The 21,187-nt window shown below is 56.1% G+C and overlaps 5 protein-coding genes across 5 annotated transcripts; 1 reads left to right on the forward strand and 4 right to left on the reverse strand.

Annotated features, from left to right (window-relative positions):
- Positions 1-510: 510 nt before the first annotated feature.
- Positions 511-1,704, reverse strand: ISF_04878 (NADH-ubiquinone oxidoreductase 24 kDa subunit; the record flags this gene model as incomplete). Its single annotated transcript, XM_018848483.1, has 3 exons — positions 511-864; positions 979-1,269; positions 1,579-1,704. 3 exons carry the CDS (start codon positions 1,702-1,704, stop codon positions 511-513), a joined length of 771 nt encoding a protein of 256 aa, XP_018704209.1.
- A 930-nt stretch (positions 1,705-2,634) lies between these two features.
- Positions 2,635-4,122, reverse strand: ISF_04879 (FAD dependent oxidoreductase; the record flags this gene model as incomplete). The annotated part of the gene is made up of 2 exons (XM_018848484.1): positions 2,635-3,801; positions 3,871-4,122. The coding sequence occupies 2 exons, from the start codon at positions 4,120-4,122 to the stop codon at positions 2,635-2,637; spliced, it is 1,419 nt and encodes a 472-aa protein (XP_018704210.1).
- A 1,116-nt stretch (positions 4,123-5,238) lies between these two features.
- ISF_04880 (Protein kinase-like domain protein) lies at positions 5,239-8,457 on the reverse strand (the record flags this gene model as incomplete). Its single annotated transcript, XM_018848485.1, has 1 exon — positions 5,239-8,457. One exon carries the CDS (start codon positions 8,455-8,457, stop codon positions 5,239-5,241), a length of 3,219 nt encoding a protein of 1,072 aa, XP_018704211.1.
- A 5,426-nt stretch (positions 8,458-13,883) lies between these two features.
- Positions 13,884-15,155, reverse strand: ISF_04881 (Cytidine deaminase; the record flags this gene model as incomplete). Its single annotated transcript, XM_018848486.1, has 3 exons — positions 13,884-13,928; positions 14,018-15,072; positions 15,134-15,155. 3 exons carry the CDS (start codon positions 15,153-15,155, stop codon positions 13,884-13,886), a joined length of 1,122 nt encoding a protein of 373 aa, XP_018704212.1.
- Positions 15,156-16,265: 1,110 nt separating this feature from the next.
- On the forward strand, positions 16,266-18,595 carry ISF_04882 (E1-like protein-activating enzyme Gsa7p/Apg7p; the record flags this gene model as incomplete). Its single annotated transcript, XM_018848487.1, has 4 exons — positions 16,266-16,465; positions 16,543-16,651; positions 16,708-18,045; positions 18,122-18,595. 4 exons carry the CDS (start codon positions 16,266-16,268, stop codon positions 18,593-18,595), a joined length of 2,121 nt encoding a protein of 706 aa, XP_018704213.1.
- Between the last annotated feature and the right edge of the window lie 2,592 nt (positions 18,596-21,187).

Here is a 21,187-nt window from a genome sequence, read left to right on the forward strand (position 1 = left end):
GGTGCGGTCATTTTCGGGGTCGGCGTGGGAGGTCGGATCACGTATTGCGATTGTATAGCGAGATAAGTTTGTTCCCAGTAGGACCTGGGCAGATGAGCATCTGAAACTTGTGCATAAAAGATGTACCAAAAACTGAGCCCCTAGTTCTGAATACGAAACTGAACATTTGAACAATTCAATCAGGAGTGTCAGTACCCGCATTTCACGAAAACTACAAATGCCGTGATGTAACTTTAGTTGGTCATTGTTTTAATTTGTATGTACAAGTCCATGATAACCTCTATCGTTCCCAACTCAACAATATGCACCATCTTTCGTCACACCTCCCTGACCGACGGGGGCGTAGACTAGAAAAAATGGCAGCCGACAAAGAGAAAAAAAACAAGATATCAAAGGGTGTGGTGGCTACAAAGCTTTTTGAGGCCAAGCTGTTGCATCAGCAACCCCGTACACAAGGTCGGGATTTTTTACTTCAGCTTCGCCTCTTCCGTATTTCTTTCCCTTTCTAATTTACAAATCGGCTCGCGTCGTCTCGATACCCCAGGGCTCGGACGTCAGGTTCGTTTGGCCCGCGCTGTTCTCGCAGGTTTGGCGGCCGCTGAGGGGACCGGCAGCCGGGACCTTGCCCGAGGCCGCGCCCGCCTTGAGGTCCTTGAGCAGCTTGACGACCGTCTCGGGTGTCAGGTCCTCGTAGTAGTCGTCGTTGATCTGAATCATGGGGGCATTGACGCAGGCGCCCAGGCACTCGACCTCGATGAAGGTGAAGAGACCGTCGGCGGTGGTCTCGCCCTGCTTGATGCCCAGGTGCTCCTTGATGGCCTTGACGATGACATCAGAGCCGCAGCCGCCGAGTTGGCAGGGGGTCTAAGTACAAGTTAGCGGGGACGTTGATCGGTACAGGCACGCCCATGAGTCTGCGAGGACTTCTCGTCGGAGAAACCTCGCCCGTCCACCGGCGTCAAGAGGAATGGAACGTACAGTCGTGCAGGCCTGGACAAAGAACTTGCCGACAGGCGTGCGGTTGTACATGGTATAGAAGGAGGCGACCTCGTAGACGCGCATGGGGGGCATCTCGAGCAGACGCGCGACCTCGTTCATGACGCTGATGCTGGTGAAGCCGTGCTGGCGCTGGCCAATGTCGAGAATGGGCATGACAGCGGCCTTTTTGTACTGGGGAGGGTAGCGCTTGAGGATCTCGGCAATGACCTTTTCGTTCTCGGCGCTGAACTTGAACGGGATATCGGGGTTGTTGTCTGGTGTGTTGCGGTGCTAGGGAATTCAACTCGTCAGCGGGCTTTTTCTCATCTTGCAGATTCCGTCCCGTCCACCCCGAGTCGTCCAAGGCCCCCTCAACAAGAATCAATTCAGCCAAGAGGCGCATAGACGGCCACTTGTCCGCCCGCCAACAGACTTTTTGGGCACTTCTGCACCCCGTCGGCTACCTGGCTGGTCTCAAAACGCCTCTCTCGGGGGGGGGATTCGGGCTTTGAGCACTTCTTCTGCCTGGCTGGCTGTCGTTCGGGGGCACGGGCGACGTCTCGGGGAGAAAGCGGCCAGTCCATCAATTGCCGTGCTTACCACGCTGAGTGTATCGCTCGGTCGGGTCGCTGAGACGGAAAAGGCGCGGCTCGTCTGGGGACGGACAGCGACACGCGCGGAGGCGCGGACGCACGACCGGAAGAGGGGGGCGAGCTTGCTGGCCATTGTGGTGTGTTGGGTCGATGTCCTCCAATGTTGTCCGCCGAGCGACGCGGATACGGGTTGTCAATTGGAGGGTGGCGGGATGGAAATGGGATGAGGGTGAGAAGTCAATTGGAGCTTCTGGAGAAATGTCCTTGCCTCCCGACGCCAATTGGAAGCTGCTTGCAAAATACGTTGCCATGATTGGTTGAGTGTGGTTGTGGGCGGATAAATATCGGCTAGGCGGTACGTACTTACATGTCTGACCTCCGCCTCGACTTGACAATTTCACAGACTTAAACCCTGAGCGATCCGTGAAGTTCGCTGGGCCTCTGGCCTTTTCGGGGGAACATCAACTCCTATTGATTGCCGCAATACGCGCTGAACATGAGGGAATGAGTTGATTGATTAACAGTTACCTGTGACTGCTACATGATGTGCCTATATAGATATATATATATATATATCTAACATGGTTCGATGGACGTGTGGGTGTGTTGACCAGAGGCCACAACCATAGTATATTGGTACATCATACAGTGCTCACAGTCAAGTTTTAATCAATCAACCATTTCTCTCATGCTCCTGTGCCTACGCTCATCGCGCTATACTGTGCCAATCAGTAGGGGTTGATGTTTCATTGAAAAGTCCAGAGGTCCAGCGAACCTCGCGGGACGTTGATTTAAATGAGGAAGGTGAAGGGAATATGCATTACACAAGAGGCCCGGTTTTTTGGTTCCAGATGGGGTCTTTTTTGTTACCAAATTGAATTGAAATATTTTGTCAATATTATTTGGCTGGCTTCAATATCGAGCTACCGCTTCAAGCTCACCAAACCCACCAAACTCACCATGGCGGCCCAGGCACAAGCGCAAGTTAGGCTGGTAAAGCTCAACCCAAAAAACCAAAGGAGGCCGGTATTGAAGTGGCCCATTCACTAATCATCACCAAGCTTCACCACGTCTCCTCTCGCTGCTCCTGGATCCAGAACGTGTTCATCCGAATCTCCTCCTCCAGCGTCCTTGGGAGCGTCGTCCGCTCCGCCTGCCGCGCCCTCTCCTCCGAGACCTCAAACTCCCTCGGCAGCCCACCCACCACGTCGCCCCTGCCCATCATCCTGCGCGCCACCGCCACGCCGCTGCGCGACGCCGCCGGCATCCCGTGGCCCGTGTAGCCCGCACTGATGAACAAGCCCTCGCCGCCGCCCAGCGCATCCGGCACCGCGCCCACCCACGGGTGCCCGTCGCGCGAGTAGCCCATGATGCCCGTCCACTCGTACGTCGCCGGCGGCAACTCCTCGGGCTGTAGAGAGAGGACGCCATGCAGGGATCTTCGCAGACGGGCGCTGATGTCCGGATCGACGACGTCGTCGCGGGAGGTCTGGCTGCGGGTGGCGGCGTCGCCGGAGCGCTCACCGCCGATGATCAGCAGCCCATCGTCGCGCTGCGCGAGGTAGTCATCCGCGTCGTCGGGCGTGCTCCAGATGTACGTGTGCTCCAGCGGCCCCGCGTCCCCAGACGGCGGCGGCGGCCGGAACGCGGCGACCTGCCCGCGAGTCGGGCGGATCAGATCCGTCATCTCCGGCAGCAGCCTCGACGTGTACCCGTTCGTCGCCAGCAGCACCTGCCTCGCCACCACCTGCCCACGCGTCGTGTGCAGCACCCACGAGCCGCCGCCGTCGCCACCCTCCAACCTCTGCAGCCTCATCACCGGCGTGTCCGTCTGCAGATTGAACCGCAGCCGCTGCGCCTCCTCGTTCCGCCCCAGTAGCGTCTCCAGGACCCAGGCCACCAGCTTGTACGGCCACAGGCTCGCCGCGTTTGGGTGCACCACCGCCGCCCTTGCCCCCGGCACGCGCAGCCGGCGCAGCTCCGCCGGGTCCTCCACGAACACCGCCTTGTCCGCCAGCGCCGGGTGGTGCCTTCGCAGCAGCCGCACGCTCTCCTCCGCGGCGCGCGCCTGCGCCTCCGTGGACAGCCGGCAGACGGCGCCGACGGAGCGCCAGTCGCACGGCACGTCGTGCGCGCGGACCAGGTCCCGCAGGAAGAAGTAGTTGTCGAGCTCAAACTGGGCAATGGTGGGCTTGCTCAGGAAGACGAGCGGGTGGCAGTGGCCGCCGTTCTGTTAACCCAAACTCGTTGTCAGTCGGACGATGGGGTATGCTGCAGGAAGAGGAAGGAAAACGTTTACCCGTCCGGTGGCGCCCCAGCACGCCTCGCGCGCCTCGAGCATGAGCACGTCCCGCCCGCCGTCGACGAGCTCCCGCGCGGCAAAGGCGCCGGTGATGCCGCTGCCGACGACGACGACGTCGGCCTCGGCGGGGAGCTTGTCGGTGGTGCGGTGGCCGAGCAGCGCCGGCGACGGGTCGTGGTGCCAGTACGAGTGGGTGCTCTCGCGGGTGGGCAGCTCGGCCTGGCCCTCTTGCATCTTGATCCGCGTCATTGTGTGCAAGGTATAAAATTAGATAACACACAAAAAGAATAAGCTTGTGTCTCTTTTTTCCCTTTTCTATACCCCGTAGATTTCCCCAGGGGCCTCTTTTGATGAGTTCGATGATGGGAGAGATGGATGTCGGGGGTGAATCAAGGTGGGGGGGTCTTGCGGCAACTTAACAGAGGCTGGCGCCACATGTGTGTGGCTCGGATCTGCTTGAGGCAAACCACCAGCGACATACGCAGCCTGATGACGACGACTTCGTCGACGCGTCGCCCAACAATTTCACAATTTCGTCGTAAATGCGGGTACAACGCCTGCTGCCTTACCAGGCTTTAGGTATTGCCATAGGGCTGTATCCAAACTTTCCCGAATTCGGTTAATCCCAAGTCAATGAGTGAGTGCACCGTGTGTGTATTGGGCAAACTTCACTAACAATCACAAGTAGTGCAAGCAACAGTCCAAGTTAAGCCATAATGTGTTCATGCCATTTCTTCGTTAGACTCATACGCAACAAAATAAACGTCGACTAAAATGTTCGCGACTCCCCCTTGCTGAGATCCATACCCCTTCAAAGTCCTATCGATGTCCTCCCATCTACTATGATACGTATATATTTACATGTTCCGTAAACGCCAAAAATCATCCATGAGCAGTAATCGTGTTTCTTTCTGTGGCAATGCAAGCCAGATTCTGTGTGCCCCTTTTCCTTTGCTTTCATAGCACAATATCCCTCTCCGCATATATATATTCCCAAGTTGACCCTCGGGACTAGTATCCACTGGCCATATATCTAATAGTTCACGTGTAATTTGTTGAGCGTCGCCGTTGCGGTCCGCCATTATTTCTGTAGCGGTACTGTTGACGCCTGGTAGTGGTATGTGTAATGCCAAATAACTCCATATAAATCATGTCGTAGTGTAACTTCGTGTGTGGCTGTCCTGGTCTGGTTGGGAGCAACTTGCAAAGCCCTTGCAAAGCCATCGGGTTCTTGCCATGTTTCCAACTCAGCGATATTTCCTTGTGCGCTTCTCAGCACTGCTTCCAATCCAATCGAAGCTCAAGGCATATCCTTTCATATGTATCCAGCATTGCTCTTTGGCTAGATCGGATGTTCATCAAACTTCAAACATCCGTCATTTCGGTATCGCTGTCAATAGCAATCGCCACCGGGGGCATATCGTCTGGTCCCCAGCTACCTTCGTAGACGGTGGCAGGCGCTTTGCGGTGTTCAGCGACCCACTGCAGCCCCTCGAGCTCCAAGATTTGGTTGATACGAGGTCTGTCGTTGGGCTCCCGAGTCGTCATCCAACGAACAATCGAGTCGAGGGAGCTTGGGTGGAAAGCATCCACCATGAAGGAAGGCTGCTGGCTGAAGTCGCTGTCCTTGAAAGCATCCGGAACATTGCCTGTGCTGTGCTTGCTGGCCAAAAGCTCGCCGCTGTGCACAACTTCAAGGGGATTGCCGCTAGCATCACGTTGTACCTCATTCGAGGGTGTCCAAGTGAGGCTGGGGACTTCCGACAAATCTCCAGATCGGAGGGCAATCCATGTTGGGCCATTTTCCGGAAGCATCACGTTGGCCGCAGCTTCCAAGATCATGAGTCCGAGAGAGAACACATCAGCCGGTTGGCCAACCTTGCCTTCGAGCATTTCGGGGGCCATGTATTCTCTGTCGCCTTCCGTTTCCACGCTGTCGGTGGCAGGGCAGGCCTGTGCGAGACCGAAATCGCCAATCTTCAAAGCACCCTCAAAGTTGATGAGGATGTTGGCAGGCTTCATGTCCAAGTGCATAAACCCGGCATCGTGAATCTCCTTGACGCCTAGAGCAAGGTCCTGCAGAATCTTGAAGATGCGGAAGTCGTCCAAACGTCCAGTACGGCCAACATTGCCAAGAAACTTCTCCAAAGTACCTTCTTCACAAAACTCGGTCTGAATGTAAAGATGGTTGTTGCTCTCCCAGTCGTCAATGTAGTGGACGACATGCTCGGCATGAGACAAGGCCTGAAGGATGCGAGCCTCACGTAGCTTGAGTTCACGGTCCTTGTGGCCCTGGAAAGGGTGCTTGCTCTTCTTCACGGCATACACTTGGCTCTTTGCCGGACTCTGGCCAAACTTCTGGGCGGGCGTCAAGCACAGAGACCCAGAGAATAGGTTCTGGTTCGTCTTGGTGACGCGATAGACGGTGGAGAATTCGCCTTTACCGACTGATTCAATCTTGTCAAACCTGGAGTACAGGTCTTCGTCGATGTCAAGCTGGCTAGTGCGGTCGTTGACAGGAGTGACAAAGACGCTGGTAGATGAGCGAAAGTCCCGGGCGGTCGTGGGCGTAACGGGAGGAGGCATAGAGTTTTCACCCGCCTCGTTGATCTGCGAGAGGGAGAGGCGGCTTGTATCAAGCGGCAGCATACCTTCCTGTGGAGTCTGCGGGGTACGTTGTCTCTCGATAGGAGACGCAGTCGAGGACCTTGGAGGCACCTGTTTGACAGCAGAAAGAGGGGGCAGCGCAAAAGTGCGGTTTGCGCTTGGGCTCTCCAGAGATTGCTCACTCAAGTTGCTGAGGCTAGGGGTCAAGCTATTCTTGGTAGGTGTCGGAGGGATATCAACGTCCACGCTACGGGTCAGATCAGTTGCTTCACCAAACAGCGTGCGATCCTCGCCATCAAGACTGAGGACGCTGCCCCGACGGGCACGGAGTCCAGATGGCCCGCGCTGGAAAATGGACATGCCCTTGGCAGTATTGCCGAATGTGTCGGGTACACGGATAGGTGCAGCCGAAAATGGTGTGGAGGGCAGGCCAGCAAAAGAACCTCTGCTGTTGCCCCGTTTCCTCATGCCGCTTCCCGCCTGAGGGGGAAATGTAGCAAACGGATTGCTGTGCTTTTTGCATGGTGTATCAGGTGGGGCAAACTTCTTGTCTGCCTCCTCTTCGGGGTTGCGATTCACCTTCGAAATCAATCCCGTCGAGTTGAAGGCGCCAACCCATAGATTTGAATGATTTGGCGTCGCCACCGCCTTGATGTGGTCATGTGTGGATCGTGCAGTAGGCCGGGTAGCGTTCAGAGGAAGGGAGCGGGAGAAGGGATGCGGCTTGGGGCGTTCAAAGGTAGGCCTGGCTGGTGCGTAGAGAGCAGGCTCTTCTTCAGTCAAGCTGTTTCCAGAGGAAGACGTGGTGAGAATCTTAGAGAGGGGATGGGGTTGGTGCGACTTGCTATCCATGGGGTGGATGGATGCGTTCGGCAGAGGCGATACATTGGAAAATGGACTGTCTCTGGGTACTTGCGGGGGGAGAAAGTGGTCGGTGGAGAGCCGCGGCCTGCTTCTACCTGGAGTCGAAACATCTGAAGATAGTTGCGCGAGTTGGCGCTCACCAGTGCGTCTGCCCAGAGAGCGCTGCTGGAGGGTTGATTTGCGGAGAGAAGAGGAGCGCTTAGGAACGGAGGAGGGTGAAGAGGAAGAGAGAACGTCGCCTTGAAAAGCGACAGGCATCGCGGAGAGCTCGTATTCAGGATGTGAGTCCTCATGAATATCAAAACTTTGAGATGAGGTGGTGTTGCTGCCAAAAATGCCGAAGCCTTCAGGGTTTCCAAAGGCGGCGACGCCGTGCATGCTACGGCGTTTGGCCACAGGACTGCCTTGGTTAGGATGATCCAAGTTCATTGTCGCATCACTGCGCTTGAGAGCACCGGTGGTCGAGACCATGTATTCAGGCGTCAGATCCAGTGCTTTGAGGAAAGCGGCCTGAGAGGAGCCGGAAACGTCGAGGTGAAGACTGTGGCGCGAGGGCTTCTTGTCAAGGGTCTTGAGGGTAGCGGCGCTTGCGCGGCCGATTTCCTGGCCAGGAGAATATCGAGTTCGTGGTGAGGCCGAGGTAGCGGGGCGGGCGTAGTTGATGGAATCTGATGTGGTGTTGAGACTGCGTTTGATCGGGCTCTTGGGCGAGGCGCGTCGTGCCAGCTGGCGGGCAGGTGATAAGGTTTTTGTAGACTTTGCGCTGCGCAGCGACAGTCGAACGCTAGGTCGGAGCGGCGTCAAGACGGGTGATTGCAAAGGCGTGGTAGATTGCACTGGTGCGGCGGCAGGAGGAGCAGAGTGCGGCGGATTGGTAGCAGCAGCAGCGAGCCGATGTTGATGTTTTGGGGTGAGCACAAAGCGTCTAGAGGGCGTTCTGGGTGAGGTAGGCAGCGAGTGGTCGGAGCTGTGCGAGTTTGTGCGAGAGATAAATTTGGATGGAGATCGCGAGAGAGAGCGTCGAAGCGTGCGCACGGCGGATGATACGTCAATCTGGTGGGCGTGAGTGGGAGATGGCAGAGCCAAGGTGCCGCCCGAGTTGGAGAATGACATTGTGTGTTTGTTATGAGAAATGCGCGGCGAGTGCGTTGATAGCGGGGCGCGCAGGAATGTCGACGAAACAGCTGCTAGCCTCTAGTGGCAAAGATGCGAGGTAGAAGCTGGAGAAGAAGGGTCGAGTTGAAGCAAACGGATTTAAATGGGGGAAGAAGATGAAGATGAAGAAAAAGAACAAAGGGCAGAAACTCCGAGGTTTGGGTATATAATAGTCAAGGTAGGTAGGTAGGTGGTGTCGAGTGTGTTTCGAGGTATCAAACGGAGGCAGGTTTGTGGTGGGTATCGTATCGTTATAATATGGGTGACAGACCAAGGCCGGCTGGCTGCTTAGTGAGAGCAGACGTAAAGGACCCAAAATAGAAAGAGGACTTGGTTAGGTCGACACCATGACTCGGAAAGCACAAGTTGCACAAAGACCAGGCAGAAAGTCGTTGAAGTTGGTGGTCAGCGCCAGTGATGATGCGGCGTACGTGGTAGGTAGCGTAGTCGTGTCAGGAGGCAGACAGTCTACCTTAGTAGCACATGGCTGGTCACACGGGACGGGCACATGCGAATCGGTCCTGGGTCGAGAGGGCGAGTGCGCAAAAGAAGCCGGATATTCTGATCTCTTTATGATCTGACGGCCGCGGGCACAATCACATCCACCTTGTCGTACAAGCCCTTGACAGTTTCCTAGGTTATGTGTATCTAGATTCCTTGCGACGGTCGAATCTCGCACGACGCAGCCCGCTCTTTCTTGTTAAGCGACGAGGACCATGCCTTCGGGGCAAAAAAAAAGTGTCTGACAGAAGCGAAGCGAGCGTTGCAGACAAAGATGACGATATCTGATAGCGAAGGCGGGAGAGTCCGTTTGTCGAAGGGAGCGGCCGTTGACGGTGGCGGATCAGGTTATGGTTGAGGAATGTAGAAAAAAAAGCAGTAGGTAGGCGCAGGGTCCCGGGAGTACTAGTTAAGGGTAGAACGGGAGCGAAGTAGACAAAGTAGTAGGGTGAGCAGTAGGGTAGTGGTGAGGATGGATGGGGCAGAAAGAAGGAGTTAGCGCAGGCAGCCGATAAAGAGAGCCCACTCGGACGGGCAAAGAGACAGACAGACAGGTCGAGTTTGTCGCGGGTCGGGTCCTGGGTCCAGATATCTGACCAGGGGGGTGTGCGTGGAGAATGCAGGGTGAGGTTGAAGCAGTGGACAGGAGAGAGAGAGAGAGAGAGAGAGAGAGGACGAAAGAGTCGCGACGAGGCGGGTGACGCATTTGTTTACCATGTTTCCTGATTGGGCTAGCGCGTCGCGCCCGAGACGCGTCAAGAAAGAGGATGGGCCCAGAGGCTGCTTGGCTCGTGCGGGCCTTGTACTGGGGGAGGACAGGGACCGCAAAGACGATACAGGGGGTGATGGGGGTTGGGTTGGGGACAGCGGCGAGCCTACAAGGGGGGAGCGAGTCCACTGTTCCGTCATGCCATCCACTGAATCCACCGGAAAGGCCGCTGGAGCCTTGCCACTGCCCAGACTGACTTAGGCATGATGCATGATGGCAGTTCACAACGACCCCCCGTTGCAGGCAGATGCAGCCGCTGTGCTGGCGGTTTATAGTGGCCTGCGCCCGCTGTAAATTTGACCGTTGGTTTCTGGTAAGTCTTGTTGACGATGCTGATTCTCTGTACCAGTAGAAAGAATGAATGGATGGATGGAGGGGCGAATGCCACCAGTGACAAACACACGCACCTCTTCAACCACCACCAGTTCTCACAAGGATGTCCCAATTTCTATCATATTCCACATACTAATTTCCACTTCCCAATACTCCGTACCCTTCATTTCTTCTGTTTGCCATGCTAAGGTATTTGATGCTTGGTCCGAGAGCCCCGAACAGAACAGGGTACCTGCTGCTATAGATTGGTGGTGCTGCGAGGACGAGTCTGCGGCGGCAGCGCCATCCCGTGTGCCTGTGTTGTGTGTGTGTGTGTGTGTGTGTGTGTCTTGTCTTTTTTGTTGTTTTTGTTATTGTTGTGATTCTGTCCTCCTGTCTCCCCGCCTCCTGTCCTGTCTATCCTGCACGCTCCTCCCCTCCTCCCCATTCTGCAGACACCCTCACTCCCCTCGCTCATCTTCACTCTCTCTCCCGTCTCCAGCCAGCCACAGCAGTCCCAGCCAATCCTTTAAGCGACCCTCCCACAACTTTCTCCTGCAACCTCCTCCTGTCTGCAGGCCCCAGCCCTTTCGGCGCCTCTGCGAACCAAAGAAACTCTTGCGACATTGTCTCTCCTGCCACGGTGGCCGCCGCCACGCTACAGGCCAGCGACAGGCCCGGTTCCACCGTTCCACCACCGTGTTCCCGCCTCACCCCAAGCCCAAAGCCCAAGGAGAAGCGCCAGGTACGACGACAGACAGGCTCCGGACGCACCATCCACCGTGCCGGTGCGCACGCCCGCATCTCAGGCACATCTTGCAGCGAGTAATCGTTTGCCATGTTGCAGCTCCTGCTGCTTACTGGAGCAGCATCCATTTTTGCCACGCTGGACTGCGTCGAATGTAGCCTGCTTTGCGTGTGCTGCTGGTGGTTGTTAGTGGCTCTCTCAGTACCAAGGCACTGGACCCTGTCTACCTGTAATCCGTATCTCCAGCACCGCCAACCAGTGAGCCATCTTGTTGCGCCTCAACGCAAATCGGACGACCCTGACCAACCTGACCTGATAATCTGGCTTCTGCTCTCCAGCCATCTGCCCATCCTTGCCAAGTTTTCCAACTGCTGTTCTTCTTTTTTTCTCAACACCAGCAATCTCGGCTTCATCATCCGTCGTCGTTAGTTTTCTTGCTTTGGCCACCACCACCACCACCACCACCAGAACCACCCACCATCATAGACGTGCGACATGCTATTTGCATCTGTATCTGCATTCATATGCGTGTCCTGATCCTTACCAGCTTGTTCGATCTACACTGTCTCTCTCCTAGTTTTCTTTTCTTGCTACTCTTGCCGAATCGTCTACATCATCGTATTGCATCAGCATTGAATACTTGTTTTACTGGCACATGACGCCGCGAAAACTCCTCCAAGACACTTGCCGTCAGTGGGTCGTCCTCGACGTGATGGGCTGGACGCCCTCCCATGTTCTCTCAACGCTCTCTCACTCACACTCTCTCTCTCTCATGCCCTCTTTCGGTCTTCGTAATTGAGCTACTGCCGATGCCCAACCTTTGCCACATCAGGCACTCATCGCAGCACTGTCCCCCCCTTCTGTCTTTCTTGCTTCACATCTTGCCGCCTTGTCCAACCGTGCACCCGTCCTGTCCTCTGTTGGACGAGCGGTTATTCGTACGTCGACGTGCTACCAACTTGATACTACTGAAGCGTTACTCCGTAATCTGTACCAGAAGACGCGAGCGGCGCGGCCCCTCCGCTGTCCAGATCGGGACAAAAACAAACAAAGGGCTTCCGTTACGTGTGTGTGGTATTATGATGCTGGGTTTTATCAGTTTTGCCCCTATTCCCCGGCCTCTTTCTCTCCACACATGTACCAGGGGGCGGCTCGGCTGGGTGTACAATTTGCTCTCCTCTGTACAGATCCGCACAGTACACAGTACTCCGTTAGTACCAGGACTGGTATCCGGGCCTCACTCTGGACAAGGGCAATCGACGGCAACTACCAGTAGCCATTCATCAACCCCCTTTGTTTTCTTTTCTCTGCTTTCTTTTGTTTTCTTGCTTCTTTTGTTTTCTCTTCTTTCCTTTCTTCCGTTCCTGATTAGACCCCGGTCAGCATTCGCCCGCCCAGCCTGCGCTACAAGTTGACTAGCTTGCGGTAGACTCAGCCCAAGCCCGGCGGCCCGCAGGCGGACGGAGTCGAACCCGGGGTTCCGCCCCAAACCGCTTGTTTCCATCTTGGGCCAGACTCTTGCTCCTGAGAGGAGAGAGAGCGCCGGCCGGCTGGTCCCCTGTAGCAGGTTAGTGTGTCAGTAGCTTCCCGTCAATGTCAATGCAATGGCGCGTCCCGAGTCGCTCTACTCCAACTCGAGCTCGGCTTTTCTATTTTGGTTGGTAGCTGGTCGTGGTCATTGTATTGATTGACTCGAGCCATTGGTTACCCATGGCATGTCAGAAGTCTAAGGACCCGGTCTTCACAGCTACTCTGCCCTATTCGTAAGGGTATACGGAGTACGGATACGTAGGTCGACAAGTTCATGCAAACTGGTGGGTGGCCGGGTCGAATCGTGGCCAGGAAATCCGAGGTCGTCGCATAACTACTTCGTACCTGTAAGTCTCAAGCAGCCCACCTGCGGCCAACACTCGCATTCTGACGCTTCGGGGACCCCTATTCTCTAACTACTCCGTACTGGTTGCTGCATCGTCCGCGTGACAGTGCAGCAACACTCTACCGAGTCCTTTTTTTTCTTTTTTTCTCAACTTTGTTCCTCTCTTGTTGTCTCTTCGTGGAACAACTTGCCCCTGACCGCCCCCGTGTACCCCGTACAAATCGGCGCAAGTCCGTCTGTCCTACCTCGCCGTAGCGCCGGTAACACCTCCGCCGAACACAAGGCGGTAAAGGAGATAAGAGGAGATTTTCCTCAGGCCACAAGGCCGTTCTTGTGCTCCTCGCCGCATGCGGGTTGCAGTGCAAGTGCGCGACGAATGCCGTGTTTGAAACCCACGAGGCTGGGTTGATCAATGATCATCGAGGCCAGCCAAGGGGACGAACAGCCGAGTTGCAAGGACATGGGGAGGCCTGGTCAGCCCATTGACCGCCTCACGCACAGTGCATGAACGGAACGACAGACTAGTTGATAAACTAGTTGAGACGGGTGGCTGAACAAATTTATCGCGTTATTTTTCGCTCTCTTATTAATACTTGCGTGGCGGGGGAATGGAAATACCCTGGTCGGGCGAGCCAGCCGCTGGATCTGGTGGTGGGTGGTAGTGGATGTTGGTGGATTTTGTGAGCCCTAATAGCAAGGCGAGGCCAGGATGAGATGCAACCCAGAAACATCCTACCCTATATGCCATGTAAAATATCCAGTAAGAAAAAAACAAGGCATTGCATAGCCATTGACGAAATGTTTATTATGCGCATTAAAAATGACGGTTCCCTTTGATTCCCCGCTTGTTATGTGTATATTGTGGTTGATATTATGATGAAATATGTGGCGTTGATCGTGGTTTCCTGTTTTCGCAAAGGATCCTGACTTATACGCACATGTACATACGACTGCCCTTTAGAAAACAGCGAATATTAGGGCAACATCAGTCATTCAGATGTAAAATCAAATGCAACACACGAGCACTAGGTAAAAGGATAGATCAAGCTCAAACGCATGCATATTCAACCAGATAAACAAAACGCACACATGCTACATGCTATCCCCTGCCAACAACACGCTACCACGTTCATCATCACCATACAGCCCAACTCCTGATCCTCATCCCTCGTAGTCGCTTAAAACATGTCCATCTTCTCAAGATGAATCGATCCGTTAGGAGGCTACCCCAGGAAATAAAAGTCAGCCATTGATCAGGCTACCAACTTGCCCACACCTCGTCCGGGGGGAGCAGCACATGTAAATCACTTACCGGTGTAAACTGCCTCAACTTGACGCCCGCCTCGCGAAACACCGCCGCCGCCTCCGCGTCCATGCTGTACCCCCGCGCGTACACTACCTCGTCGATGCCCACCTGGCAGATCTTGATGCTGCACGTCAGGCACGGGCAGGTGTCACAGTACAGCACCGCGCCCGGCCGGATGCGCTCGCGTCCCGCCTCGAGCAGCGCGTTCTCCTCCGCGTGCAGGCACAGGCACGTCGCCAGGCCGACGCCCGACGCGCACCCGCCGCCGTTGCACCGGGGGCACCCGCCGTCCGCGCAGTTGCGCAGCCCACGCGGCGTGCCGTTGTACCCCGTCGACACCACGCGCCGGCCCGCGCCGACCAGCACGCACCCGACCCGCCGCTTCATGCAGTTGGACCGCCGCGCCGCCAGCGCCGCCAGCGACATGAAGTACGCGTCCCACCCGGGCCGCAGCCGCTCCGGGTTCGGCACGTCCAGCTTGCCCAGCGTCGCGTACAGGTGCGCCAGCGAAGGGGAGGTGTTGAGGAGCCGCACCGTGGCGCGCGAGATGAGCGGCTGCAGGCCTCGCGACGGGCAGTACAGGTGCGCATCGCTCGCGGCGGCAAAGTCTTCGAGGGAGAGCGCCGAACGCGCGCCGCCGGTGAGGGAGGAGGGGGAGGAGGACTCGGCGCGCGCGGTGTGCCGGCGCCAGCGCGCGAGGAGCGGCGCGTCAGTCGAGATGAGCATGAAGAAGGGCCGCCGCAGGAACACGTCGAGCACCTTCTCCGTTGGGATGTCCGTCGTCACGAACCGGCTGCGCCAGCTGACCGTGACAAAGTCCAGGAGCGCCTCGGCCGTGTCGAACGTGTGGCTGTCAGGCCGGCCTCGCATGGCGAGCGAGCGGGACGAGTCGCCGCCCTGGGCGGCCGCCGAGCTGGAGTCGGTGGCAGGAGCGGCGGCATCCTCAATTGGGTTCTCCCGGGCGCCATTCACCTCCTTTGCATCGTCGCGGAGATAAAGACGCCTGAAGCCATGGTGGTCGACAAGATACTGCGCCACCGTCTTCTTGCCAGAGCAGATGCCTGCCCCGCAACCGTTAGTCCACAGTCACTGCTATATTTAGCAGGATTTATTGTTTCTTACTTCCGCAAATACCAATGAGCATGGTGAGTCAGATGCTGCCCGCTAAAGACTTCTAGGTGGGCTTTAATCTTATTCTGGTAGAGGATGAGAAGGGTCGTGATGGATTGAGGGACGTGTCTTGGGCGCGGATCGAGGTGGGTCTTCGCGTTTAAGAGGTTTTGCTTCAGCTGTTCAAATTGAGACAGCGACCCTCTGCATCCGCAAGTACTTGGGCGAGGGCCGGTTTACTTTATTGCGGAGTACGGATAGAGTTCCCGTCGATTGTGCTTGCCGATATTGCAATCACCACATCTTCCTCTGCAGCATTATGATTCGATTAGAGCTCAAATTTCAAGTTTGGGCGCGGAAGCTGCTGTTACTGTCGTACAGAGAAGCAGACCTGGGCGCCAAGAAGAAACAAAAAAGACGAAAGTCATTACCAGCTAGAGATTAAAAATCAAGACAAATAGAACTGGAAGAGTAGAATCTTTCTACAAAGTTTTGCTTAGAGAGCAAAAATTTAAGTTCTCCGGTACAGGGAATCGAACCCTGGGCTGCTCGGTTCCTTGTTGAGAGCGAGCGATGTTAGCCACTACACCATACCGGATGTTTTCTTGTTGAAAGACCGTTCGTTATTTACCATTATACAGGTATACAGAACTCTTAACCTCGACCGTTCCAAGTTTTTTTCAGCACCTATAGAGAGCCGCAACAATACCTATAACCATGGCTTACTTGAAAAACTATTAGACACTCTATACTGTGTATTTAAGCTCCATCATTCCAACCCTGCGCCATTTATCCTGGTCATCATTTTCGTTCGCCGTTGTCGTTTTGTCCCCAAGGCCAGCCACTTAGCCCCGCGGCGGGGCAACGGACGTGGGCGCGTGCATCATCTGCATGTCAAGCTGTCATGACGGTCTTGGTCAGATGACAAACCAACCACTTGCGCTTTATTCATCACGACACGCTCACAGCTGGATCTCCCAGAAGAAACCATTCCTCATATATCTAATATAGACCACAAGCCATCTACTATAGTGTCACATCGACAAACCAAAAGCCGAGTGCGACCAGTGCACAACGTCCGCCGACATAACCAACAAACTACCCGACCGATCGCGACAACAGCGCGACACGCGCAGCTGCAACCATGGCGACTCCTTTGCAGTTTGCCCCCTTCACATCCGAGATTGAGCTGCCATTCTACTCGGCTCTCTTCGCGTCCAAGCTCGACTATGACAAGCTCGACGACTCGGCGCGCGGCGTGCTTGGACTGTACGAGCCGCGCGCGGAGCAACCCGAAGCGAGCTGCAAGATGCAGATCCTGGGCAATGCCCTGACGAGCAAAAAGTATGGAACAGCACTGAATATTTCTCGTCGAAGTACAGTTCTTGAGATGGTGGTTTAGCGACTAACTGGTGACGTAGCGCGCCGCTGGGCATGGCCAGAGCTGAAGGTATCATACGAAACGTGAACACGCTTGAAGATTTTAAGAATATGGACAAGACTGCTATGCTGAAGACGGCAGGCCGGCAGGTAAGAGACGAAAAAGCTCTAGTCATCGCCATCGCAGCTGTATTAACAGGTACAAGATTTGGGATGCCATTAATGATGGTACAATCTACTCGGTCCCGTCGCTTCTCTCATCATTCGTCATTCTCTCGTATGCCGACTTGAAGAAATATAAATTCACATACTGGTTCGCCTTTCCAGCGCTTCATTCAGACCCGACGTGGAACCGTTCAGGTCCCACCGAGCGCCTCACACCAGACGAGACAACCGCCCTCGTCGACCGTGTCGGCACATGGCGCTACTCGGTCGACGGACGCGAGCACGGCTTCTTCCTCGCCAAGAAGGTCCAAGGCCGCGACAGCGCCAGCCACGACGAATACGCTGATGAGGTCGAAGAGATGGAGCCCGACTTTGAAGCAGAGTCGGCTGCCAGAAAACTGCCATACCACTGGGCCGTCGGGTCGCTGCGACGTTTCGAAGACGGCTTCTTCAACAACGTCCCCGAAGAGGACCAGTACGTCTGCTTCGTCGACTCGTCGACGCACGCCGAGGGTCCGTCATGGCCGCTGCGCAACCTCCTCGTGCTGATCCGGCAGCGGTATCGCCTCAACAAGGTCAAGATCCTCTGCTACCGGGACACACGCGCGCGGCGGCACGAGGCGCGGAGCATCATCCTGCCCCTCCAAACGGACGCGGCGTCCGGCCCGCTCGCGGAGATGCCCAAGGTGACGGGCTGGGAGCGCTCGCGCAACGGCAAGCTGCAGGCGCAGCAGGCCAACCTGGGCGAGTACATGGACCCGGCGCGGCTCGCGGACTCGTCAGTGGACCTCAACCTCAAGCTAATGAAGTGGCGGCTGGCGCCGGACCTCGACCTCGACGGCATCCAGGGCGCGAAGTGCCTGCTGCTCGGCGCGGGCACGCTCGGCGGCTACGTCGCGCGCAACCTGCTCGGCTGGGGCGTGCGCAAGATCACCTTTGTCGACTACGGCCGCGTCTCGTACTCGAACCCCGTGCGGCAGCCACTGTTCGAGTTTACCGACTGCATCAACGGCGGCCGACCCAAGGCCGAGGCGGCCGCGGCCATGCTCCGCCGCATCTACCCAGGCGTCGATGCGCAGGGCCACGCGCTTGCGGTGCCCATGCTCGGCCACCCGTTCACGGACGAGGCGCGCACGCGTGCGGACCTGGAGCGTCTTGAGGCCCTGATTGACGCGCACGACGTCATCTTCCTCCTCATGGACACGCGCGAGTCTCGCTGGCTGCCGACCGTCATGGGCAAGGCCGCGGGCAAGATCGTGATGAACGCGGCGCTCGGGTTCGACTCGTACGTGGTGATGCGCCACGGCGCCGAGACCATGCAGGAGGGGCACCTGCCCCTGGGATGCTACTTTTGCAACGACGTCGTTGCGCCGGCCGACGTAAGCATCCTCTCTTCCCCGTAACCCCCCTTCTCAATTCCTTTGCCAAAGCTAACCAATGACGTTGCTGTTCTAGTCCATGAAGGACCAGACCCTCGACCAGCAGTGCACCGTGACGCGCCCCGGCGTCGCCGCCATCGCCTCGGCGCTGCTCGTCGAGATGCTCGCCAGCCTCTTGCAGCACCCGTTGCGCAACGCGGCGCCCGCGCCCGCGCACCCGGCGTCGGCCGCGGAGCGCGACCCGCCGGACCACCCGCTCGGCCTCGTGCCGCACCAGATTCGCGGCCACGTGTCGACGTTTGCGAGCCTCGCCCTGCGCGGGCAGAGCTACGACTGCTGCAGCGCCTGCAGCCCGCGCGTGCTCGCGGCGTACCGCGAGGACGGCTGGCGCTTCCTCCGGCGCGCGCTGCAGGAGCGCGACTACGTCGCGGAGCTCTCGGGGCTCGCGGAGGTGCAGCGCCGCGCGGAGGCACTGGCGGGCGACGTCGACTGGGACGAGGAGGACGAGGGCGTGGCGGGGGATGACGACGGGGAGGGCGAGTTGCTGTGATGAGGAGATGATGACAAAGGTGTTTATCGGCGCGAAGGATGTCTGATTTGAGTAGGAGCGGAGGTTGGCGTTTTTCCTCAACGATGATGTTGGCTTCTGGGAGTTTTCAGGCTCGTTCAGGCAACGGTCAATGGCGTACACAAGGTCTATTATTACTCTGCATCTTTACAGGGCTTCGTTGGAGTTTTTCTTTTCATAATTGTATTTAAAGTACGATAGTGATGGCCATTCATGTTTGCAGGACTTGTTTTGTGTGATTGGCAGTCATGGCGCAGTTCTCCAGAATCCATGCCTTGAGCCTGGATGGCGTGTGTGTGCTTTGGCGGCGCCAGGAACCGTGCAACGTTGGTACATCGAAATGTAACGCGGCATCGCAGTCTACATGCACACACTTAGCAGGCTACGTGGAATAAAAGGCCAATCGGGTAGATCCAAGATACATGAAGCGAGTGATGTGCAGCGTTCCATGGTTTAGGTGGTTCATGTGGTTCGATCCACTGGCGTGGGCGGCGTCTGCGGCCTGACGTAATGATGCGCAAGCCAGAAAGAATAGCGTCACAGGCACGACTACAGCAAGTTTCATCGCCGCGTCACGATCAAGGTTCTGGGGAAAAGTCTTTGGATTGATGGGTATCGAAGAGAAAATTATCGTGGCCAAAATATCGCCCGCGTTATACAACCCAGCGACACTCCGCATCTCCAAGTTTCGTCATTAGAAAAGCGGAACGGTCGTGAACCCGTTGCTCATCACACAACAAAGCTGCTGCAAAAAAATAACCAAGAGAAAGAATTCGTCGTCGGCCGTCGTGTAGATTGAGGGAGCGTGCGATGAGTTGCCGCGACCGCAAAAGAGACCAAGTGAGAAGAAGTGCGCCGAGGCCAAGAAAGAATACGCAAAAAGGAGCGAGATGAGTGTCGCGACGAGAGCCGAGGTGAGCCGAAAGCAAAAAAGACAAGCCAAGCACCATTTTACAGGCTGGGATGCGATAATTACAAAGCGCAGCTGATGAGCTCGGGAGACCGGGGCGGCCGGTGGCCGCCGTGGGCGCTTGGCGGATTGCACAGGGAGTCATGATGCAATACCTAAGCTCTCGTCGCGGTTCTCACACGGGGTCGCCCGCCGGCACACTTAATACTTGAGGATGATGTAGAGAGCGTGGATGATACCGGGGATGTAACCTGGAAGAGGGCAAAATTAGCATGGTGTTTTTTTTGTTGTTGGGGGTAAGCGCAAAGGCAGGGGGGTTGGGCTTACCAAGGATGGTCAAGCAGATGTTGATGCAGAGGTCAGCACCACAGCCACGCTCCAGGAGGACACCGATGGGAGGGAGGATGATGGCAAGGAGGATTTTCTAAGGCACCGTTAGTATTCGAGACGAAAAAATGTCTGGCCAAGCTTGTTGTTGTAGACGTACGCAAATGTCGCTAGAGAAGAACAAGTCATGTTAGCTGGGTTGTTTTGGAGAGAAATTGGGCGCCATTCGCGGGCAGCAAACAGGCGCTGCGACTGTTGTTGTTGTTGTTGTTGCGCCCTCTGGTGAGCGGCAGCAGCAGCAGCAGCGGCGGCGAGAAGGAGAAGAAGAGGCCTACCTGGCGGTGAAAGGCATGTTGGCGGATTAAGAATATAAAACCGTTGGAAAGTTTTGTTTAGTTGGTGAGGTTCTGGTGTTGGAGTTGTTGGTGGTGGACGGGATTGAAGTTGGAGGAGAAAAACGAAGAAAGGCGGATGGGAAGGCGGCGGGGGGGAAGGAAGAAGCTTATATGGTCCGGGCTTGGGCAAACTTGGCAACAAAGCCAGCAGCGGAAGGGAAATAATAAAGCGTCGCAGCGGGAATGAAAGGCAGTGTGTATCTTGGCTGGGCTGGAGGGAGGCACGGTACCTCTGCTGGTAGGTACATACATACATACGTACATACATACCTACATAGCTTGGATGGAGAAGGGCCAGTCGGGGAACTTGGACGAACCAGAGCAGCACAACAGCAACACTGGGGCCGGTGTCTCCGCCTTGGCCGCACACGGACGGCTCAGCCACAGCAACCAGCCCTGCTGGGTGCGACTGTGACTGGGCTGTCAACCTCGCTGGCTTGCGACTAACAAGATGACTGGACTTTTATTTCTCATCATCTATTGATATTCAACAGATTCGCAGCCTCTCCCGCCGGCGTGCCAAGAGTCGAGCAGCCTCGCGAGAATCGCGTTGTCGGCGTACCGGTGCTAGTAAATTGGCATAGGCGCTGGGTAGCTCCGGTAGCTTCTGCCCCACTACGCCTGCGCCCAATCGGCCGCCAGCTTGGCTCTGCTCCCTTCTCTCCCGTTTTCTTGGGTGATTTGACCTGATCAGCTCTCCATCTACCGCTATTCTCATAAATTGAATGACAATAAAGACCCAGTTTCTACATGCAGCCGACTTTTACCTCTGCTTCACCTCATCGACGATTGACAAAAGGCCGTCCCGGCGGGGCAGCTCGCTTTTCCAAGTGAATCAAGCTCGGCACTGCGTCATCGACAAGCCACACTTGCTAGCCACCAAGCCCCACCGGGCCCTATTTCTCCTACGTTTTATTGTTTTTTTTTTTTTTTTTTTTTTTT

The sequence above is a fragment of the Cordyceps fumosorosea genome (assembly GCF_001636725.1).
Source record: "Cordyceps fumosorosea ARSEF 2679 chromosome Unknown scaffold_11, whole genome shotgun sequence".
Lineage (NCBI taxonomy): Eukaryota > Fungi > Ascomycota > Sordariomycetes > Hypocreales > Cordycipitaceae > Cordyceps > Cordyceps fumosorosea.